An 8,838-nucleotide genomic window follows, 5' to 3' on the forward strand; every position below is an offset into this window, starting at 1 on the left:
GGTTAGTCCAGAAAGAGAGCGTTTGATTTGCAGTGTCGAGTGAGCTACTATTCTTCACCTGAAGTCTCCACATCGCAGCCGTACGCAAGCACTCAAGGCAAAGGTCTACCGCTACCTGTGCGCCGAGAATAAGATGTGGACTACAGACGCTGGCTACTTGGTATTGTACTTGTATCTCTCTCTCTCTCTCTCTCTCTCTCTCTCTCTCTCTCTCTCTCTCTCTCTCTCTCTCTCTCTCTCTCTCTCTCTCTCTCCTCCCTCCCTCCCTCTCTTCCTCTCTCTCTCTCTCTCTCTCTCTCTCTCTCTCTCTCTCTCTCTCTCTCTCTCTCTCTCTCTCTCTCTCTCTCTCTCTCTCTCTCTCTCTCTCTCCCTCTCCCTCTCCCTCTCCCTCTCCCTCCCTCCCTCCGTTTTACTGTATCAGGCAGTTGTTTCACCTGATGGCCTCATCTGGCATGTATTCAAACCTACCGAAGGGTGGCAACATGATTCTGGAATCCTGGCTTCATGACAACTAAATTCTGGATAAGTTGGCTACTAAAAAGCAGCCATCTCGGAGAAAGAAGTTTCAATAATGCCATGAATAAAACAATTGATGCCTACATAATACCACGATGAAATTATAATATGTAAAGAAGAATTCAGAAACGTTTTTCTTGTATGGTCGATGGTCACTGATGACCATCGAAGAAAAACGTTACGGAATTCTTCTTTATTCATTGGTTTGAGGGAGAAAGGTGCAAATACGGGAAAAGTCTTAAGAAAAACTGACTGTCATCACCAGGACTCGAACCAGGGACTTGCGCTTGAGGCCAGCGATGCTCTAACCACTGAGCTATGGTTTAACATATTATATTTCATTAGTTCATCATGGTATTATGTTGGTAAAGAGGACCAAAGAGCTACAAGTTACGCTATAGTATCCACTAACACAACCAGTGAGTGACTTTACAATCAGCCCATGCGATAACATTGCACGACGCTGACCAACGGTGCTTACGTTCTACACTCGTACGCTCTTTGGTCCTCTTTTCTTCTGATAAATTGATCCCTTGCTCTCCACCCGGGTATAATTTTTCCGCTGGTATCAATTGTTTTATTCATAAATTAAAATTGGCTACTCTTCCACTTGCTGACAACGGCGACCCTTACAGTATTTACGGTGATCCCGTGGATCCATTAGACTGCATACCTACAACCTCACAACACTTTTCTCATGCCCGATCGAGGCTCGCTATTCGCAAGGTTGACAGCATGCACTAGAAGATATATACAAGAATGATATCATCGCACGGTACGACCCCGAAGAACAACATCATTAAAACGTTGCAGTACAGCACTGAGTTTCTGACCTGGTGTTGGCTGCATTGGGGATTGCCGTGGTAGCTGAGTATGGAGACTGCAATAGGCCCGTGGCGGGAGTGGGCACTAGAATTTGCCCAGACCACTGCAGGCCTGACAACACAGATCAACAACAACCAGCAGAAGACTGAAATGAGAACTACTGTGGAGACAAGCAGCAGCAGCACACACACACACACACCTTTGACCTTTTGACGCCCATCGCCGGAGGCGATGATAGCAATGCTACGGCAGAAGCCATAGCAACTTGTGCTGGGATTGCACCATTCAATAGCTTGCAAGGCTGAAGAATTGACCCTCACTATTCAGCCTGGTCTACACCATACAGCTATTTGAAGTGACTTTTTCTGGCCAGTGAATCCCTATTTTTGGTCTTTTCATTTTTCTGCACACACATCACACCACATACTCCGGCATGCACTGGCTGTTGGTAACCACCCAGGAGAATGAAAGAAAAGTCAGAAAGAGTCTGAGAAACAGAATAAAGACGTGTGTGACCATGATCGTCGGGAATCGAACCCGCAACCTATCGATTGGAAATCGCTGCACATACCACTGCACCACATGGGACACACACACACACACACACACACACACACACACACACACACACACACACACACACACACACACACACACACACACACACACACACACTAACATAAGGAATAAATACACCCTGAGGGGAACTCGCGCAGGTGTGTGACTAGAATGATGGTGGTGGTGGTGGTGGTGGTGGTGGTGGTGGTGGTGGTGGTGGTGGTGGTGGTGTGTGTGTGTGTGTGTGTGTGTGTGTGTGTGTATGTGTGTGTGTGTGTGTATGTGTGTGTGTGTGTGTATGTGTGTGTGTGTGTGTGTGTGTGTGTGTGTGTGTGTGTGTGTGTGTGTGTGTGTGTGTGTGTGTGTGTGTGTGTGTGTGTGTGTGTGTGTGTGTGTGTGTGTGTGTGTGTGTGTGTGTGTGTGTGTGTGTGTGTGTGTGTGTGTGTGTGTGTGTGTGTGTGTGTGTGTGTGTGTGTGTGTGTGTGTGTGTGTGTGTGTGTGTGTGTGTGTGTGTGTGTGTGTGTGTGTGTGTGTGTGTGTGTGTGTGTGTGTGTGTGTGTGTGTGTGTGTGTGTGTGTGTGTGTGTGTGTGTGTGTGTGTGTGTGTGTGTGTGTGTGTGTGTGTGTGTGTGTGTGTGTGTGTGTGTGTGTGTGTGTGTGTGTGTGTGTGTGTGTGTGTGTGTGTGTGTGTGTGTGTGTGTGTGTGTGTGTGTGTGTGTGTGTGTGTGTGTGTGTGTGTGTGTGTGTGTGTGTGTGTGTGTGTGTGTGTGTGTGTGTGTGTGTGTGTGTGTGTGTGTGTGTGTGTGTGTGTGTGTGTGGTGTGTGTGTGTGTGTGTTGGGGGGTTGACAACTTTGTGAACGGCTAAAAGTACTCACTGCCTGCTCCCCTCATCACTCCTCGGATGACACTAACTCAAATTGCCCCGGCAGAGCAAACAGCAGTAGCAGCAGAAACAGCAGAAACAGCAGCAGCACAGCAGCAGCAGCAGAAACAGCAGCTGAAGCAACAGCAGCAGCAGCACCACAAGCACTCCTCATAACCTTACTTGTCAGTCCACCCAGTCCCTCGGACGGGAACGTTGACTGCACCATCCCAGCCTCGATCACCTGTTTGGCCAAGGCAGAACCCGCCGATGCAGCATTCGGACGATAGTTGACGTCCCACATTGGCCCTCCATCGCTCATTACCTCCTTCTCCAAGATCAAGAAGAATCTGTTGGTGCAGAGATCAAATCGGGGAAAAGGGAATATACACACAGCCAGGGTACCATTGCCTTACGACCGTACATGTACCTGCCCGGTAAACCGAGGTGCAGTGAATAGAGAGGCCCGCATGGATGCAGGGCTAGGCTTGGAGGCTGCTCCTTTAGCAGCTAGCATGATCACCACCCTTGGGTGTCTTGAGCCACCTGGTGGCTATGGACTAGAACAGGCCAGTGAGGCACGAGAGGTTGCCTCACTGGCCGTCAATAAGATTTAAAGTGATGAAGCAGCCCTTCAAACTCCATTCATGATCAATCACAGCCAGAGGCAAGTACCTGTAGGAAAGTGGGGACTAGCAGCATTGTCAGGTGCAGGAGGCAGTGGATGAGAACTGTCTTTACTTTAGAACATGGTGAACACAAATAAACGAGAGAGCTTGGAAGCTCAGGGCCCTACGCTATGCTTTTTTGCCGTGATGACCTAGACAAAAAAAAGAATAGGGATGTTATAAATTCTTTTAAAAATTCCTTTTTTTAAACATAACCTGGGATTCGAACCGCACTATCGCGCGCCCTGCATGCATCCCCCGATACACTTCGCATACATACTAATTCTTCCAAGTTGCTTCACATTATGATCTTGTACTTGAAAGCCCTATTTGAATATGCATTGTGGCCAGCCGTCTTTGATGGTACGGTACGGTAGGGGATAGGTACGGGACAGGTACGATCGAGGGTAATACGACACCGTCTCCCGTACCGTACCGTACCGTACCATCAAACACAGCTGGCCACATACAGCTGCCCGCAATGATCAAATAGGGCTTTCAAACGCAAGATCATAACGTAAAGCAACTTGGAAGAATGGGTATGAATGCGAAGTGTATGGAGGAATGCATGTAGGGCGATGGTGCGGGTTCGAATCCCAGGATATCCCTGAAAAAAATAGGAGAATTGAAAAATTTATAACATCCCTATGCTTTTTTTTGCCGTCCAATACGGGATAGCGCCAGGCGTGACACAAACAAACAAACAAACAAATACCAAATTAAAGCTGTGTGGACCCTGGCTAGCGCCAGACGTTACTGAAGTAACGTCTTCTGCATAGCTACGGGAATGTTAAAGAGAGTTGTGCCACTACGGCAGCAGTGCAGCAAAGCAGGGCTACATTAAACCCTGCACACAGGTCTATTTTTACTGCTTGTACATAGCAGACTCAGCAGAGGGTGTTCAGGTTGGTTGTAACTCCGAGCTCCATGCCGCAAGGCAATCATCAGACACAGCGGTTACAACGAACATGAGAACTGCCACCGCTGAGTCTGCTATGTTCTTTAAGTTCTGTCTATGACATTCTAAGCACTCTCTGGTGCTTGGCAATGAACGGATGTGTGTACTGCTCTGCCCTACATGGGTATTGAGCACTCTTCGGACAGTGAAGCAAACCACTTGACTATGTACTGCTTGTACATGAATACAAGTGCTGTAAAACTGGGAATTTTCCGAGATGCCTCATTTCTCGTTGGCTGACGTAGGAAAGAAAGGAGAAATGTAGTTCTTTTTGTCTTTCGTTTTTGCATGACGTAACATTTGCTGCTCGCAAATGCGAGATGGAAGGAGGATGGGCTCTGGCTGCGGCATTATTTTTCTTCTTGCTTTGCAAGTGTAGTGTCCTTTCTGATCCCGCTTTCAGCTTTCAAGATCCTTTTACGAACATGCCTCCCTGTAAAAGGACCCGTCGTGCTGCAAGCGCAGAGCCCGCACGACTGCAAGATGACGTGCAGCAGAACGCGAACAAGGTACATGTGGCTGCGGCACGCCTGGAGGAGCAGGTAACCCGTGTCAGACTGCTCAAGGCCCAAATCGAGCTAGAAAGGGCCAGGGCAATCCCGGAGTCCCCACGCGGCAGAGGTCGCAGGGGGAGATGTTCTCCGTCATCATCGTCGTCCCCGTCATCGTCAAGTACTAGTAGTTCGTCGTGTTCACCCAGCTCCAGAGATCCAGATCCAAAAAATTCAAAAAATCAAAAAATTCCGGCAAGAAGGCTCGCCGTCACCACCATCGCTCTTGTGCTCGTGCCACCTCAACGGGCCCCAGCAAGTGGAGGAACGTGGCGTATGAGCACTGACACGCCGTAAATGCCTGGCTCCAGGAGCGCCTGGACAAGGTGCGGAGGGCATTGAAGTCGGATCGGCTGAAAAGCGCTACGAAGAACCTGAGAAAAGGTGAGGATATGTTGGACGACAGGCAGGAGTGGCTCGCCGTCGCCGATGCCCATGGCATGGGGTAGAGGTGGCAAATAAATTTGTGGAGGGAGGGGGGATCCTCAGCATTGTATCCTCCGCCGAAAAAAGAAAGAGGCTGAATGCGGCGGTGCAGTCTGTGGTCATGCAGCGGCCCTTTCGGGGGGCATCCCATCCAGGTTCGGCAGGGGTGGGGTGGTCATCCCTAAAGCAACCGCACGAGGGGCTGAGCAGCCACCACAGCAACAGTCACTCTGGTCCCAGCGAGGCACCAAGGATACAAGGGGAGAAACCCCATCGAGCCTGGCCCCAAAGTCTGCTTCCGTTGCGGCGAGCCAGGCCATTTCATCAATTTCTGCCAGAAGCCAGCCACTCAGAAATAGCTCTGAGGGCTGTGCGGACGGACTCCCCGCTGATGTAATTGATGATGAAGTGTATTCGGTGCTGAGTGTTATTGATGAGGGGTGCGTGGTGGACATGTGTAAATCTGATGATCAAGGGGAACTGGAGGGGCAAGGTGTGGTGGTGGGCAGGTTAGCTAGGTGCAAGCCATTTTGGGAAACTATGGGGGCGTCCGAATTTATGCTAAGGATCATTTGTGAGGGGAATCTACTCCCGTTCGTGCAACTACCAAAGCCAAAAACTGTAAAAAAAATCCTAGCAGCGCTCAGTGCCAATTTGATTTCGTCACAGATTCAATTAGAGACTTGATGGAAAGAGGGTGCATAAAGGAGGTCAAGAGTGAGGAGGCAGTGATTTGCAGCCCTTTAGGTGTAGTGAATAATGGGAAAAAGAAGAGACTCCTTTTGGATTTGAGGTGTGTCAATACTCATCTGGCGAAGTTTAAATTCAAGATGGAAGCCCTAAAAACAGTCGCAAGAGTCTATGAATAGGGCAAGTACGTGATTACTTTTGACCTGAAGAGCTGGTACCAGCACATTGAAATTGCACAGGAGCATCAAAAGTACTTGGGGTTTAAGTGGTTCGATGGGGAGGGAACTATCACAACCTACATATTTTGCGTGTTGCCATTTGGCCTCTCCACGGCTCCTTACGTTTTCACAAAAGGGACACGTGTTTTACTGCGGCGTTGGCGGGAGTCAGGCATAAGATGTCAGCTCTACATGGACGACGGGCCTGGCGGGCATTCTACTATCGAATGGCAAGGGTAGTGGCAAAACAGATGAAGGCTGACCTCTTGACAGCTGGGTTTGTGCCCAATGAACAAAAATCCCAGTGGGAGCCATCACAAACGGTTGAAAAGCTAGGCATGTGCATTGATCTCAAAGAGGGCCGAATTTTTGCGACAGAGCGCAGAGTGGCAAGGCTTAAAGAGTGCCTAGCACGGCTGAGCGGTTTAGCAGCACCACCCGTGAGGGAAGTGGCGAGGCTAGCCGGCTTCTTGTTGTCTATGTCGCTTGCGCTTGGTCCAATTTGCCGTCTGCGTACCAGGGCATTCTACAGCATGATATTGTCTAGGAATTCTTGGGACAAGCCAGTCAGATTATTTTTCTTCTTGTTGTTGCTGCTGTCCCTGAAAAGGTTAATTGCTGTTGCTGTGTGCGTGTGTATGTGTGTGTGCGGCTGTGCATGTGAGTGAGGTGTGTTAGGGGTGGCAGCATGTATGGTGTGGCTGCACACAGGGGTGAGAAAGAGAGTAAAAAAGAATTTATTTTTCGGTATTTCCCAAAATCAACGGCTCAGTAGCGCAAAAATTTCGGCAAACCAGTTTTCCAGATCCAAAAAATGCATTTTGCACACTAGCACTGTGTGGCATAGGTTTGTTGAAAATTGGGTGGGGTTTTATTTTTAGGTACAAATTACCTGTGCCAAAGTTACCGAAAATTTCCGGTTATACGGTACGCACTTACTTTGGCAGATGCGTGAGCACTAGAGCCTGATTCTTGGCGGACATCTTCTCCTTGTCACTGCGAGCTCTCGCGTAAATGTGCTTCTTCACGCTCTCGAAAACAGATCGCAGAAATGGCTACGTTGCCCGCACACAGTTAGAAAGAGAAAGCGGGAGAGAGAGAGAGGGGAGAGGCTGGTAAGATAAGCACATCAGCATGCATTGCATACGGTCTATCTGACCTGCGCACACATCTCCCTGCAAGTCCCAGCGGTGCATGTATACAACTGTGAGCTACTGCTACAGTCAACTTGGCTAATAGGGAGGTTTCGCTCTACGTAATTACGTATGAAAATTCGTATGTCGTACGCGCCGGGGAGCGAGGGCAACTTTCATACATAAATCTCTCTACGGATTTCCATAGGAAAGCTCTTTCCTACGTTGGGTCCTCCGTAGGACTTTTTGAAATATTTTTTTCGCATTTTCCGCATTTGTCCATGGCAACATTCAAGCCGCGCGAAACACAAGGTACACACACCGTACACCACGTGCAAAATATATCGGAAAACGCGGTTTCGGTTCATGGTGCATGCGGTGGGCGCAGGCAGCCAACGCGTCTCCAAAGCAACAACGCATGTATAGCAGTCGTGGAGAAATCACGTAGAGCGAAACCCAACAGCTCTGATTTTTACGTATGAAAATTCCGTGCAGTTCATACGTTATTTTCATACGTAATTCCGTAGAGCGAAACCTCCCTAATAACGACTGCGGATATAACGACAATTCGCGAATAACGACAGAATTTCCACGCCCAGAGCAAAGTCCCATCCCACTGTAATACATATAATGAGACTTCGGGTATAACGACACTTCGCGAATAAGGACACCTTTCTGATGCCGCGCCGAGTGTCGTTATAAGCGAAGTTGACTGTAGTAGCTGATTGTGCACTACATGAAGTTGACATGGAGGGAATCACATTATAGAGATGCAAATGATATCATACCTATTTGGTATGGGGTGGAAAATGAGTGCGTGTGTGCTGCCAATCGGTACAAACACCTCGAAAGGTGAGGTAAAAAAATTAATAGATTAACGCCAATGGGACTTTCCCACTCGAAAGCTATCTACTGGAGCAGTAGACCAGCTACTTCATGACTTCACACAAGATCATTTTCTTAAAGTGTAAAAGGATTCACAGGGAGTGGAGTGCTGTAGGGCAAGCAGCAGATTCCCGTACCTTGCTAAACGCTTCCAGCACGTTGTGTGACGTTAGCGTTGTGAAGTGCTGCGGAATGCAGCAACAACACATCCAACTGTAGCAGGGCACACACACGAGGAGACAATGAAAATGTTAATGATAATGTTAATATTCAGTGACTTATTCACTGGTTTGAGGGAAAGACACATAATGTTAATGATAACGATAATGTCGAGCAAGAAGACACCAGTATCGGACAGAGCACAAGCTGGAGTCCTGTGCTCCGCACCACTCGCTGCACAAGAAGTGCAAGTTTCTGCTAACAAACCAGCCAGTCAGTAATGTACTTATTTATGGTGATGTGCACCCACGTATGCCCGTGCACCCTTCTGGTCACACACAGCAGTCAGCAGCAGCAGCTTGTAGCAAACCAGTTGTTTGCCATATAAA

The 8,838-nt window shown here is 48.5% G+C and overlaps 1 protein-coding gene across 2 annotated transcripts in view; it reads right to left on the reverse strand.

The window, feature by feature from the left end:
• Positions 1-408: 408 nt before the first annotated feature.
• The window catches only part of LOC135823093 (histone acetyltransferase KAT2B-like), a 16,778-nt gene continuing 8,348 nt past the window's right edge, over positions 409-8,838 (reverse strand). For both annotated transcript variants that reach the window (XM_065335923.1, XM_065335922.1), the window contains exons 7-10: positions 8,428-8,503; positions 7,212-7,327; positions 2,945-3,111; positions 409-1,452 (exon numbers count right to left, since the gene is read on the reverse strand). In XM_065335923.1, the coding sequence (XP_065191995.1) occupies positions 1,316-1,452; positions 2,945-3,111; positions 7,212-7,327; positions 8,428-8,503 (496 nt within the window). In that variant the 3' untranslated portion in view covers positions 409-1,315. The remainder of the gene's footprint in view (positions 1,453-2,944; positions 3,112-7,211; positions 7,328-8,427; positions 8,504-8,838) is intronic.

The sequence above is a fragment of the Sycon ciliatum genome, chromosome 8, assembly GCF_964019385.1.
Source record: "Sycon ciliatum chromosome 8, ocSycCili1.1, whole genome shotgun sequence".
Lineage (NCBI taxonomy): Eukaryota > Metazoa > Porifera > Calcarea > Leucosolenida > Sycettidae > Sycon > Sycon ciliatum.